The sequence below is a fragment of the Dreissena polymorpha genome, chromosome 3 (genome assembly GCF_020536995.1).
Source record: "Dreissena polymorpha isolate Duluth1 chromosome 3, UMN_Dpol_1.0, whole genome shotgun sequence".
Classification (NCBI taxonomy): Eukaryota; Metazoa; Mollusca; class Bivalvia; order Myida; family Dreissenidae; genus Dreissena; species Dreissena polymorpha.
Window position 1 is genome coordinate 120541646 of NC_068357.1, and position 15611 is coordinate 120557256.

The following is a 15611-nucleotide window of genomic DNA, read 5'->3' on the forward strand; positions in this document are numbered from 1 at the left end:
GACAATTAGTGAAGCTGTGGAGGTGGTTGAGCGTTATGAAGAGATGTTGGGACGTCCGGGGCAAGGTGTAGGAGCGCAGATTAGGGGTGTTACAAGTACAAGCAGCAGAGAGAGATCTTTTGAAACCAACCCGGTACATGAGGGAATTTATGATCAGTTTACCAGTGCCATTAAGCGTATTGAGCAACGATTGGACAAACTTGAATCTACCATGGGAGGCAGAATCTCTGGAAGATCGTGCTACAGATGTGGTTCTACAAACCATTTCATCAGAGAATGTCCGATAAAAGACAACAGACGAGGACTGCAGCAGGAAAACTTCAGACCGTCACGTCAATAGGTCGTAATGCGACGGTTCAAGTGAAAAATCGACCTAAACAAATAGAGGTGCCATGCAGACCAGATGAAAAGGCATTGCGGGTTGGTCACTGCAGCGATCTAATGAAAACGAAAAACAATGGTGTCTATATTGAAGGATTAATAGACGGAACTGCGGTAACCTTGCTATAAGATAGTGGAGCAACAACCACTTTAATATCTAAAGACACCCTTGAGGCTATAGGAAAGAAGACAGATGATTTGCGTGAGCATAATCGTACAGTTTGTGCCGTAGACGGCACACCTTTAAACGTTCAAGGTTCTGTAGAGTTGAAGTTGAAGGTCGGGAGTTTCACGACTGCAATTGACGCCACCGTTTGCGATATACCAAATATTCAAGGAATTATGGGACAAGATTTTATGGCAAACCACATTAAATCCTGGGACATTCAAAATCATAAACTTCACACACTGGATGGTAATACAATTGATTGTGTTACAGAAGGGACTGGGCTGAGTGTATGCAGGGTGCTCGTGAAAGAGAAGGTTGAAATACCACCTAGGAGCTTTCAGATGTTACCTGTAGAAGTAAAAGGCTTTGTGCCAGAGGTAGTGTTTGTTGATGGGATTCAAGGCTTGCAGGACATAAGTTGTCGAGTTGTGGCAGGCATTGTTGAAACTCAGGGAGAAGATGTGTCCGTGTGTGCTGTGAACGTTTTTGATGAAACAGTTTGTTTGGAAGCAGGATATCTTGTTGGCGAGTGTTTCCAAGTTGAGGACCCCATAATTTCTAAACAAATTCAAACAGATACGTGCGCGACAGTCAAAAGTTACACGGGTGTGCAGTCTGAAGAGGTCATTTTGCCAGAACATGTGAAAAAGATGTTTGACGACGGTGTTGAATATTTGGATCCCGAACAGAAAAACAAGTATGCAAAATTGTTGTATAAGTACCAAGATGTGTTTGCAAAGTCGTCCGACGATCTCGGGGGCAAAAACGTCGTGAAACACAAGATAAACACTGGAAGTGCTAACCCCATCAGGCAGCAACTTAGACGGCAGCCATATGGTAAAAGAGAAGTGGAACGTGCTGAAGTTGAGAAGATGCTTCAAAAGGGTATTATAGAACCGTCAAACAGTCCATGGTCTTCGCCAATAGTACTGGTGTCCAAAAATGATGGCTCCACAAGGTGTTGCGTGGATTATCGAAAACTTAACGATGTGACAGTCAAGGACGCCTACCCTATTTTCAGGATAGATAACTACTTAGATGCACTCTCTGGATCAAAATGGTTTAGCTCAATGGATCTTTGTACAGGGTTTTGGCAAGTGGAGATGGATGAGAAGGACAAACTTAAGACAGCTTTTTCAACGAGTTATGGCCTGTACCACTTCAAAGTTATGCCGTTTGGTTTTGTAAATGCTCCTTCTACTTTCGAGCGTGTTATGGAGGATGTTTTGCGGGGTCTACGGTGGATAGTCATTGCTGTATATGGATGACATCATAACCCCTGGTAAAACAGTCGATGAAAGCTTGACACGGCTCGAAGACGTTTTCGAACGGTTAAGAAAGGCTCATCTCAAACTGAATCCTTCCAAATGTAAATTCTTTCGAAAATCAGTGTCTTTTCTGGGTCATATTGTAACCGCAGAAGGTGTTGAAACAGACCCAGAAAAGGTCAGAACAATTAAAGAATGGCCAGTTCCAGAGTCAAGTAAGGAGGTTCGGAGCCTTCTTGGCCTAGCATCGTATTACAGAAGATTCGTAAAGGGATTTGCTGACATTGCCAAGCCACTTAACAAATTGTGTGAGAAAAATGCGAAATTTATTTGGAATCAGATGTGCCAAGAAGCTTTTGATTTCCTCAAAGAGATGCTTACATCAGCACCGGTGCTAGCGTACCCTCAACTGGGTTCTCAGTTCATTCTAGACACAGATGCTTCAGATGTAGTTGTTGGAGCCGTTTTGTCTCAAGTTCAAGACGAGCTTGAAAGAGTTATTGCTTACATGAGCAAAACAATAAATGTGCATGAGCGGTCTTATTGCGTAACAAGGAAGGAGCTTCTGGCAGTTGTAACCGCTCTGTAACATTTCCACAGCTACTTATATGGACAGAACATACTTGTCAGGACTGACAACGCTGCCGTGAGCTGGTTAAGATCGTGAAAAGCACCAACTGGACAAGTCACACGATGGCTTCAAGAACTCAAAACATATGACTTAACAGTAGAACTTAGAGCCGGAACAAGCCACAAGAATGCCGATGCTTTGTCCAGAAGACCATGCAAGTCATGCAAGCACCAACAAGATAATCAAGAAGCGATGATAGATAAAGCTGAATCGACTGATGAAATTATTAGAGCCGTTACAAGAAGTAACGTGGCTGCACAGTCAACAGAACTTAAGAGAGCAGCATATCTCATTGATGGTTGGACACATGCAGACATCGCTTACAGTCAACTGAGTGACAGTGCAATAGGTGTAATTAAGCTTGCAAAAGATGGAAATGAAACCAGACCGGAATGGAAAGACATTTCAGATTCAAAAGCTGAAATAACAACTTTGTGGAGACAGTGGGATCGCCTTGTAATTGTTGGAGGGTTGCTGTTTCGGAAGTACGAGGAAAACAATGGTGACATTTTACACCAGCTGGTAACGCCGTCTGATCGACGTGATGTTGTTTTGAAATGGAATCATGATGTTGCCAGTTGCGGTCATCTTGGGGTGGAAAAGACTGTGTGTGCAGTTAACAAGCTTTCACGACAGTCAAACAAAGCACCACTTGGTTGTTATTTAGATGGCGAACCAATGGAGCGTGTGCAAATGGACATACTCGGACCACTTCCAGTTACAGATAATGGCAATCGCTACATACGTGTTATCATTGATTGGTTCACCAAATTGACAGAATGTGTCGCTATATCTGATTTAGAGTCGAGAACTGTTGCAAAAGCGTTTGTGGATAATTTTGTATGTCGATTTGGAACTCCCCTACATGTGTACACAGATCAAGGCCGTAGTTTTGAATCTAAACTTCTTGAAGATCTTTGTGATTTCCTTGGGATTCAAAAGACGCACTCCACGTCTAGACGACCTCAGGCAAATGGACTGGTTGAAAGATTTAACAGAACACTTCTTGCTATGCTGCGGTCATATTGTCAAGACGAACCAGCCTGTTGGTATGTTTGTATGGCATATCGCTCTTCACCTCAAAGTAGCACATCCGTCTCCCCTAACAAGATGGTATTTGGCAAGGATATTCGTCTTCCGTTGCAAGCAGTAGTAGGTGTACCAGAAGAGGACACACCGGAAACAAGTGTAGATGGCTATGTTAGTCTGCTGAAAAAGAAAATTAAAGGTTGTCATGAAATTTCAAGAAGTCAGGTTGCAGCTCTATATCAAAAGAAGCACTATGACAGCAATGTAAAGAAGAAGAAGTTTTTCCCAGGACAGGTTGTGTGGTTGCATGATCCATCAAGAAAAGTTGGTATAAGCACCAAATTAGCCGTGAAATGGAAAGGACCTTTTCTTGTCACAAGGATGATAGACGATTACGTTTGCAAAGTAAAGCAGTCGCCAAGAAAGGCTCCAAAAGCATATCATGTTGACAGATTATATCCTTATACAGGGACTTGCATTCCAAGTTGGATAAAGAAGGTCCAGCTGCACAATTTAATGGAAAATAATTAACATTGTTAACACAACTGACCTGAACTGTTTATACTGTAAATGTATGAATAAACTTTTAAAAAATGTGTTGAACGTTTAACTATGGTGGAGACCCTGTGCGTCTGGTATCGATATGTGCCTGTCTATCAAACTATTTATAAATTAATATGTTGTATACAAAAATAAGTCAGTGCATGGATTGTCAAAGACAAATTTAACATTTTCAATATTGTTACATTGGATTGTTGGTTACCATGTGTCTTTTGTTCAAGTCGGTATTTCAGGGAAAAATGCTGGTTGTGTGAAGCCTACTTCCCCGACAGGAAGTCACTCAATGTCCACCTGATCTCTTCAGCCCATCGACGACTTTTTGTGATGTGCGCTTGGTGTGAGGGGAAAGAGAACGTTTACACCCGTGTAGCGGATCTGGAATCCCATGTGAAGAAAGTCCACCGAGAGGTAACAATGAGCAAGGACCAGTTCACCAGGGCGAATGGGTTGTACTTTGCCAAGTATCATGAGGACTACGCTAAAGTAGTTGACAACATCAACCCTTATGACTCCAAGGCGGCTTATGAAGCGAGGAAAGCCATGAGAAGTTGGAGCGATACATTTTCGGACAAGCAAGCTAGGGGACATAAATGGACGGCCGGTTGGAGGAAAGGATTGGAGATGTTAAGAGGTATGGCGAAGAAGAGGGAATCCAGGGAGCGGAGTGTGTCGCGAAACAAGAGGAATGTGGTGTAGAAATCTGCTAGAACTGAAAGACAAGTGGAACGGGAAATAAGCAGTTCGGTTGATCAGTTGGAAAAAGGCACAAGCTTGAAAGTAGCAGCTGAAGAAGAAAGGCCAAAAAACCCTGAAAAGGGACTAAAACATCGGAGGCAAGAGTTGAAGGGGGTCAAGACTTTGATCACAGGGACAACATAGAGTTGTGTGAAGAAGCTGTTTCGGAGAGAAATATGGGCCCACATCGAGACAGGGTTGTTTCTCCAAGTGGTGAGATATCTTCCTCCTCCTCCTTCTCCTCATCTTCCTCTTCAGCGTCGTCCTGTAGCTCAGCCGTGTTGGGTTCAAGTAGCAGCTTAAAGGACAGAGCCTTCCGGATTCTGCAAAAGGGCTGCATGCCCATGTGTCCGCCTGCGAAAAGGGACTGGTTATTGGTAAATGAATTCACCATGGAATCGAACAACCATCAGATTGTATGGCCGCCAGCAAACTGGAAGAAGATGACCCCGGATTAAATACTCATGGCCCATGAGTATGTGGCCATCGTTCTTGAGCGTATGGAGAGCACCAACTTCCTAACCTTGTCTAGGAGAGCCCTCTTGGACAAGTACAACTTCATGTCCCTCGAAGCTGAGGGTAAGCCGACAGTGGAAGAAGGTGAGGCAGAGAAGATGGACTAAAAAATTAGGTATTATTACTTTAATTACCTCAAGGCCATCGTAAATTGGGAAGTGGAGGAGAGTCGCGTGGCAGAGGGTATTGTTCGGGGAATTGAACTTGCTGATAGGTGGACGGATACAGATATAATAACTGAAAAACTGGATGAGGCAAACATTAAAATACGTGTGGGTGCATAAGAGTTGTCTGATGTGTGTTATTTGCAGACTGAGAATAGTTACATTGTTTTTCAAATGTTCACGTTGCTATGCAATCTGTATGATCTCGTTGCATAAATGTTCAAAGTGCTCATTTGTTATTTTATTGGACATAATCCAGGAGGATTAGTTTAATAAAGTGTGGGGGGGGGGAAGTGTAATATAATGGACTACAAGTGATCCTAAGCAAAACTCATAATAAGGTTTCATAACATGTATCATTATCTAGGATATTGGCAAAGACCTACTCACCGAATGTTGACAGATTCTGACAGTTCGTTGAATTATATGACATATGCATGTTCAAACAGTTTACTGAGGTTTCATGCATATATCATTCTATCTACATCTTATTCCTTATAATCCTTAAATGTTACTCACAACTTTAGTTATTAATCCTCGTTCCTATGATTGTAATTCCATAAAGAATAACACTTCCTTGTCACTCATAAACAGTGTCGACCATGCTTGTGACGTCATAACTTTATCTTTGTGATTTTAGCAAAAGACTGTGCCATATAGTTAATGGTTACAGTAAACTATGTCTTATTGTATTAATGCTAACGATTTGCTTCTGTTTTATATCAAGTTATTGTCATTTGATTGATAAGCATAGATATAAAATTTGGAACTATTTCCTGATGTGCGGAAGCGTTTTGAAGAGTTCATTTGGCGCGCATATTGGATTGGATGACAGTGGTTCAAATCGGCGATTCAAGCATTCTGATTGGTCGGAGCTGTCGCATAACCGTTTACGGAGTCTGAGGAATTGTATCAAGGGGCATACATATAAAAGACGCGCCGCAGACGACTTAGGACACATTCAACTTTTCGGCCACACAACATCTAAAATTATTTAAACCTTTAACAACTTTAATAATAATAATAACAATAAAGAACTGCGATGTCGGACAAAATGTAACTATATTATATTCTTATACATTTGTTGTTTCATGTTGGTATATTTTGAGAAGTATAAATAAATTAAGTCTCACTGTTTTCATTTCTTTATTCTTGAAGACATCTATTCACAGACTAATAATATTTTAATAAACTTATAACTACCTGGTTGATAGAAAGAAAACAGTATTTACCGACGACACGAAACCGTTACAATATTTCATGAAATACTGCTCTCATCGACAAAAATCACCATAAACAATATTGTAACGTTATAACGAGTGTCATTGTATCATGTGAACTGTACTTACAGGTACTACGTTGTCTATCCTGATAAATCCTCTAGACCGAACTTGCACTTTAACATCACACCCACACTTAACTAAGTAATGTGTAACTATCTAAGTTAATGTTCTCCGTGACACGGGTCCTCAATTAACACTTAACAAATTGAGAGTATTCCAGTAATATATATTAAATCTATACTTAGTAGCGGCTTTAAATGTATTCGCATTGAAGCACAGTAATAATCCAAGACACAACCTAGCTGTAACACGTTAGTTTTCTGTAGAAGTTAACAATAAAGTGGCCTTATCATTTATTTACTAGATTTATATAGGTATCTTGTTTCTTTGATATCAATTGGTGTGAATTACAATAACTACAGTGTTTTATATTTCAATTTACGCGGCACCTTTAAGTATGTCGACTCCCATGTAGAGTTGATAATTACTTTATTTGTTATAAAAGATCTGTTAATTGGTAATTAGTTTATGTGAATGTCAAATTAGAGTTTCTTTATTTACCAATTAACCTAATTATATCAAAATATATCGCGGTCTTATCGAGTAGATTAGAGTGTGAATATTTGTTTTGACTGTAATAGAAAATACCGACAGATGTGAGAAGATGCGTTCAAATACCATCTGTTCTGTTATGTGTAAATAAATGTAAATAACAAATTATCCATTTTATTTGATATAGTAAACCTTTAACCTTTTTTAAGCGTTTTATTCGCATTATAATACGGCACATGTACAATAAATAGACATTAATTTTTATAAATATACATGTTTAACAAAATCATATTTATAACGTAATCAGTATTTAAATGCATGTTTATAATATTAATAATAAAAAAACTCGTCATTGTTGTTACTATGTTCATTATTTTCCGAAAACCATATTCTTCGTCGTATCTGAAATAAAAGAGTAAAACTGTTGTAAAAAAGCTTAATGTGAAATTATGACTCGTTAAATTTACCGCGATTTCTTAACAACACTTCTTATCGATACTTTATAAATTTGATGAACATAGTATTTGCTCAATGCACAACATTATTGTAACACAACAAGAAAATCAATATTTACTATAATATCACCATTTCTTTTTTACGTTATTTTACATACAGTGTATTGTTTCAAAATGAACTTGTTATTGAACAAAGAACAGGTATACAAAGAGTCACTCACCAACATGACAACTGATCTTTTCGCATGACTATGATATTTAAATATCGCGGAATTTAATACTTATTGCGGATGTCTCGAATTTGTACATGTACATTTATTCGATCCAATACATGTAACAAAAGAAACAGGAAATCACAAAAATAGACTGATATCAAATTACAGGAACATGTAAGATGTATGTATGTTATTGTTGGCGAGCTATATATGTTTACAAACAAGAAAGGGTTTTCAAAAGGTTAACAAAAAACAAATCTGTAATTAAGAACAACAAGGGAAACTTCATTCAGAAACAATTGAAACAAAACTTGAAGCTTGAAACGCAAACTATACTCACGCTCGATGTAAGACATGTCAATAATTCTGTAAAGAGGGCAAACATGAGAGAAAAGAGTTGAACATTCGGTGATTTTATTATGAAGTGCATGTAATACATGTACATACCGAGTTTAAAAAACAACAGTATACGATCTGCAATGTGAATGAACATGTACATTTCGATATTGCAGACCGTACATTTGTATAATGTTGTTGTTGCACATGTATTTCACCGCAAACCACTTAGACCGTGGTGGTCAACCGCGATCGCGGTGGTCCTCCGTGAGATCAATTTCCCGATAACGCCAAGACTGACACTGCAAATCGCCACGGCGAAATCACCGTGTTCAACGGTGTATCGTGATGAGATGAGTGAGTAATTGTCCACTCTTGGCTGAATCACGGGGATGCGATGTGGATGGCAGAAATCGCGCTAGACGTAGTGTAGTGTCAGAGACTGTTTTATACAGGTATGTGTAATATTAAGCAAACAATCACAATGCATGTCAGAAACTTTTTTAGATGCCGATTTCAGCTCTATTCTGAATCTTCAACCATGGACCGTTGGTCGTTGTGTTTTACATGACGGTAACTTTGCTCTAAAAGTATACATCGTAATGTTCCGTCTATGTATACATGTATAATAAGGTCAAAAAATAGAATGCGCGTCGGTTCCTATTACTCAGCTTACTTTGGTACTGGATATTAGACGGGGTATACATTTATTTCCAGATTATTTAAATGTTTGTTTGCGTTCATTCATTAAGTCTATTGTAGTGATGAAAATAGTAAATTACTAGTTCACAGCGAGTTATTAGACAGTGTTTATTAGAAGTATAGAAGTAAATGTCTTAAATATCACACACTATTTTGATATTCAATTGTTGTTGATGTAAAGATGCATGGCCTTATATATGATGTCTGATCATTTAAATGTCAATCTTATTGAGCATAAAAGCGTATTGATTGAATACATTATTGTTCTTTTATGTATTATCTACAATGTTTCGACACCTTTCATATATTTCCCATTCTTCTGTCTGAAAAAAGATCATACCTAATGTATGCACCCAAAATCAAAGTTTGAGAACACAAAAAACTTTTAAACATATGCAGTCATTCCAATTGTTTAACATTCAATCTTCCACTTTTCTGAACCCTTAATTACTAATTTAACTCTTATAAACATAACTATTTAATAACCAAGACTTTTTAGTATATATGTATACATAAATACCTTATACATGCATAATGAAAGTATATACATGTAATGTTAAACTTTGGATTAAAAAAAAGTAATCTCCACTAGGAAAACCAGGACAATTGCCAAGTTTATCTTTAGTACAAAGTCTTTTTTATGAATTTGAAGAATAAACAGCAGAAGGAGAATACAAACTTCAAACATCGAAGTTTTGTTTATGTTGTTTCTTTGCTTAAAGAAACTGCTTGCAGTATGAATAAGGTGTAGTAAATTTTTTGTAAACGAAAGCAGTCATGTTCGAAATAGTTCATATTACTTAACTAAGCAATCTTGTTCATAATTGCCTAGTTTTCACATACACACTAATTTAATAATGCAAACATGTATGTTTAAATATAGATAATAATAAACTCATAGTAGATTAAAAAATATTATTACATGGTACATGCACCAGACAGCAAGGAATTACATAATCTGTGAAATTCAAAATATGTGTTACAGAAACAAAGACTGTGGAAAGTTTGACTTGGGGCGTTGAGTAACTCGTTCCCACTTTTTCCACTTTTTATTATTTTTTATGATGAATTATTTATTTATTACAATATAATTTGTGGATTAGTCTAAAAAAATAACAATAGTAATAAAAAGACGTTGCTTGTTTACACGAAGGAGTTTTTTGGTGTACAATACAAAATTATTTGCAAGTGAACGCAACTCTTCTTCCGAACATTTTCTGATACTAATTTTTTAAGTTGTATTCTATTTTTTTTATTCATCAACGATTCATTGTTATGATTAAAGAAATAAGACCGTATACCATTGCTTAAAAATGTTGTGTTGATGTAAAGAAGCACACTTCTTATTTGCATGAAAAAGTATTTGTCAGTAGTTTATGACTGTATTTTAATTAATTATCTGTAATGTTACAGGCAAATTTTAAATCTCCAATGTTATAAGAAAATCTTAAATTACCACGATATGATATTATTATATACTGTTTAAAACTGTTATATTTTAAATAAACCATGCGCAATGTCACTACACGTATTATGCAAACACGTTTAAAGATATCTTAGTTCAGATAAACAATTAAATACTTATAAAAGTTATATTATTTAATAATATTTTTACATGATGATTATATCTAGTGGAAAACATATCTGGAACGTTTATTTAGTATTATTTCACGGTGTAATCGAATACATATGGTTATATTTATTAATTTCAAAAAGCGACTGGTTCTTAAGCAAATCTAATAAATACTGGGAATCAAATTGTATAAATTGCATCATTATTAAAGATAATGCAAAATAGGCCATTTCCGTCCGACACAATAATTTCTTCTGTTTTGCACTGTTTTTGTTAAATAACACCACTATTTTCTATTTAAAAGTGATTAAAGACTAATATGATGTATGCACGCATGTATTATCATACTGTTATTTGCTGTAAAATATTGTGAAGTTATATATTTGCTTACAAATTCTTTCTTCTAAAAAATAGAATAAAATAGAGTTCTAGAACTCGCCAGAATCAGCAATAAGACGATAAGAAGGGTGAGCTTGTGCACACTTTAGATTTTATTGATACAAAGATAATATTATCACATGTGCCTATTAATTGCTTCTTATACTGTAAGGTTGTTGCCTAATTAATATATAAATGTATGCAAAAAGCATAACGACGATACCGCATAGCTTAAATAACCGGAAAATTGGTGTTTTCCATCTACCAGCTTTTGTATAATCAACATACCAAATTTTGAAGTTTTTGATTTAACGTTTACTTTAAAGGGGCCTTTTCACAGATTTTGGCGTATTTTGAAGTTTGTCATTAAATGCTTCATATTGATAAAGGTGAACATTAAATTTTAAAAGCTCCAGTTAAAAATCACAAATAAAATTTAAAAAAAGGAAAATAAAGTAGCCCGCAGCAGAGCTCGAACCAGTGACCCTCGAAATCCTGAAGTAAAAACGCATTAACCAACTGAGTTATCCTGCCAAGCATACATAAGATGCGTATTTTATACCTTATATAAGCAATCTTCGTAGTTTCACAAATTTAAACGACAACAACAGAACTCTCCAAATTATTCAATCGTTCGCGTTGCAACGCTTTATAATTTTTAGGTTTTAAATCGCCAAAGATGCATATAATGGCTATATTAGACCATGGCAAATGTTCAGTTATACCTTTTCCTCACAAATATCATAACTAAACCGAAAATTTGCGAATCTGAAACAACTTTTTTTAAATTTTTGTCAATTTACCAAACCGTGAAAAGATCCCTTTAACGTGTCAGTGTATAATTGGTTTTAATGGCAGGCATCAAATATTGTCGTTTTGAAAAACATTTTGCTTTTGTACTGTATGTGAATTGTATTTCCGCCTTACACATCACTTATTAAAAGGTTATTTAACAATGTAATTTTTTTTCGACGGTTTACACGACAGTTATGTAAAAGAAAAGCAGACAAATCGGTTAGGTAAGAATATAAGACTGAAACTATATAATACAACATATATTGGACCGCTGTTAAGGCCGTCAGTCTAATTTATCATTTCAGCCGTAGTTACCGCGGACAAAGCTCATTACCACCACTTAGTTTACTTCATACATGAGTACAAGGATGTCCTGCACGATTCAAACTTTTCTTCATTCTAAAGTACTTCTATGAAAACAATACATACGTTAAGAATACAACTAAGAACGACATAAAAAAAACGCCTTAAATCAAAGTGGATTATAGTTAACACTTCATATCCTCTTGAGACTCTTAGTCTAAAGGTGTCGGCCTATGTAGTGTTGTGTTTAATGTGAGTATGTAAATAGCTGTACACACGTCAATGTTAATTTCTTCTCGTTTAAAGATATATATGTAAGTCATTTAACTAGACTTAGTATTTCAATATTGCACTAGTTTTAGTGATAAAATTCATAGTACATATTATTTTGCTGATTCAAATAGAATATTTAAGTATCAAATTTTTAGTTAGCTATACAAATGTTTTGAGCATTGTCAATTTCATCGTAGACAATATGCCCTTTTAACTCATTCTGTTGCGTTCTTGAAATTGAAGTATTCGTTGTCATTTCTTCCATGTTTCAGGTCCAGTAACAATGGTAACTTGCAAAGCAAGACTCGTACTTTTGGGGTTCATCCTTTATGTACAAGTATATGGATTAGAAAGGCAGAGCGAAGAGCCATCATGTTACTCAAGGTTTGATTTTGAGTACAAGCTTCTCGCTAAAGTCGTCGCATTGGAGACCACTGCTGCGAAACTCGAAGACGTGATCAGTCACATTGAGCAAAAGATTGATGACACGAACAAAAAGCTGGTCAACCAGAACAAACAATTGGAATACATGCTGGGTAAGATATCTTTCTGACATTTCTTGGCAATATTAAGAATATTTAATTGCACGAGGCTTTATATCCCCAAAGCTTCTTAATCAAATATGAGATGAAGTTGAAACTCGTATTAGATTCCTTTTATTGTGTTTCAAAAAGTTACAATTGTGTTGCTCTGTTTGAATCCAACCATTAAGTCGTTATGTTGAATATAAATTGAGGTGTATTATCTGTTATTGCTTTTTTATTTGAATCCCGATAAAGTAAAGATTTGTGTATCTATGTATAAATGTTTTGTGAACAGTTGTTGGCCCCTCTGTGTGAGGTATTGAGCTCTTTAAAATTGGTTTAAGCCTTAAATGTTTTTTTTTTGCATTTACCGTTCCAAGTCGGTGACTGCAGAATTATTCATTTTTACTGTTTTGCAAGTTTTATGTTTTCCGATATGTTTATTGTGTAAATGTGCCATTGAAGTAAATATATAAGGGCTAAGTGCTAGGTTTCGAGCTTCATTATTCAGGTAAAAAACCCTCCGTCCGTTATTTGGCTGAGACCCAAGCTTTATGGATTTGTGTACGTTGGTTGTTTGTGTGTGTGTGTGTGTGTGTGTGTGTGTGTGTGTTCGTGTGTGTGTGTGTGCGTGTGTGCGCGTGCGTGTGTCTGCGTGTGTGCTGGAGCATTTCTACCTTTCTAGACTCACGAAATAAAATTTCTAGACTCACATTATTGAGAACTCTCTTCAAATTATAGCTGGGAACGAGTATTGAACCCGGATGGCCTAAGAGAGATCGCGTGTACCTACCACTGCACTAACCGGATAACGATTATCTACGTATATCAGTTAGACATGCGTATATACCAAAATAAAGCAAATGTAACGGTCTACTGACTTTGTTCAGTCATAAGCCAGGTTTAATGACCTTCATCTGGTTGTAAAAACACGTTCGCAACGTGTCAACGAATCGACGCAAATGGCGAGAAGCTGATAAAATGCAAGGGTTCGAAATTTTAATGTCAATTAAATTAGGAGGAAATCTGAATGTCCAAAAATTAGAGTAATCTTGGTATTCCGATTCATATCAGGTCTTAAGCAACATTATGCATTGTAATCCGAGGATGTCCATCACACGGTCTTCGCCAAAATTTCGAGTCAGATGCGAACTGAATTAAAATAATAATTTTGTCAGAAATAAGATATCGTGCGATATTCCTTTGATATTCATACAACAACCCATAAACAAAACTTGTGTGCGGCAAAACAAAACGAAACATATATTGTACAGGATATATTTTATCAGATGAGGAATACAAATATTGTTTTTAAACATTTATTTCATACCTTTGAGACTTTGTATCTGATCGTCATCAGATAAGCGTTTTGGTAGATTGTGTCATTAAGTCAGATTAAAAAAAATATTTTCATGCTATCTTTGCAGGTTCCGCAACATCTGTCGCATTCCAAGCTTTTCTGAGCAAAAACGTCGCCTTTCCCCAGATCAGTGTTGTCATCTTCGACGTCGTTCCTGTTAACCTCGGCAACGCGTACAACCCAATCACGGGAATCTTCACAGCTCCTGTCAACGGCACATACCTCTTTGCCATGTCAATCGGAAACCCGACTGGGAAACCGAGCACGATTAGAATGAAGAAGAACCAAGAATACATAGCTTACGCCTTTGCAGGTTGGACGAGTGGCTGGGATCAAGGTAGCCAGACAACTGTAGTGCGCATGTCCGTTGGTGACGTCATGTTTGTGGAGGGGGAAAATCACGTGTCGGGAAATGCCCTTGAGTTCGGAAAACACTCAAGCATGACTGGGACACTCATAAACAAGTGTTAAGATAACTAGGCATACATTTAATTGAATTGGACTTTAAAGCGAGTATATAAGATGTCATTGCATTTTTAAACAACATTTAAAATGTTGATGATCAAAGGACTAGATTAAACCCTAAAATTGGTACTGCATTTCATGGAAATAATCAATGTCTGATTAGTGGTTTCATTTTAAGATATATAATATATTTTATTCTACATTATACATGTATAATCATTGATTGGTGCATGTTTGAGACAGATGAATTTGGACATTATACTCGTATAAACTCGTTTTATCCAATGATTTTTTATAAAGTGAAAATTGGAATAAAGTCTTTCCATGATGCTATGATTGTTTTCATAATTTTAATTACTGGTTTTTAAAATATATAAGCTATTATATCTTATTTACTTAGTATTGTTCATAGCAGTGTGTGACTGACTGTTTCACTGTCAACATTTAGACAGTATACATCGATTACTGCATCAAAGACAAAACGTGTGAACGACATATACTTTGGCTACTGTTCATAATATCCTGCAAACAAGAATCATTATGTGTTACACAATTTAAGCCATGAGCTCAACAATTTCATCCAATAATAAGCTGCTAATTGTACACATTGGTAAACAGATACTAAAAAATATTTTAATCGCTTGTAAACATGTATATAGAATGATATATGTAGGCTATTTGCCGTTTGGTATAAAGCAGATGCATCCAGATACCGCATACCTATTTAATAAATTATCCGTACAACGAAGAAATGTGTTAGTTATATGGGTCAATATCGAGGCATTTTGAAATAAATGCGTACGATGATAACGTTATGTTTACGCATGGTTAACGTGTTTGAAGTAAACAAAGTGTTCCGAGAACACTCGAAATTTAAAGGGATTCTTATAAAAAAATTGTAAAGATAATGTCAGATAAGTTTAATAAGCGCTAATGCGTACAA

General features: G+C 36.3%; 1 protein-coding gene across 1 annotated transcript; it reads left to right on the forward strand.

The window, feature by feature from the left end:
• The first annotated feature begins 8731 nt into the window (after positions 1-8731).
• Positions 8732-15049, forward strand: LOC127871234 (complement C1q-like protein 4). Its single transcript, XM_052413981.1, has 3 exons — positions 8732-8750; positions 12592-12855; positions 14271-15049. The coding sequence occupies exons 2-3, from the start codon at positions 12603-12605 to the stop codon at positions 14672-14674; spliced, it is 657 nt and encodes a 218-aa protein (XP_052269941.1). The 5' UTR covers positions 8732-8750; positions 12592-12602; the 3' UTR covers positions 14675-15049.
• Positions 15050-15611: the final 562 nt, after the last annotated feature.

What these genes read in the sequence shown, in the direction of transcription:
- LOC127871234 (XM_052413981.1), top strand. Translation starts at nt 12,603, where the DNA reads ATGGTAACTTGCAAAGCAAGACTCGTACTTTTGGGGTTCATCCTTTAT. An exon ending in ACAATTGGAATACATGCTGG is followed by an intron (nt 12,856 to 14,270) that starts GTAAGATATCTT and finishes CTATCTTTGCAG; the next exon opens with GTTCCGCAACATCTGTCGCA.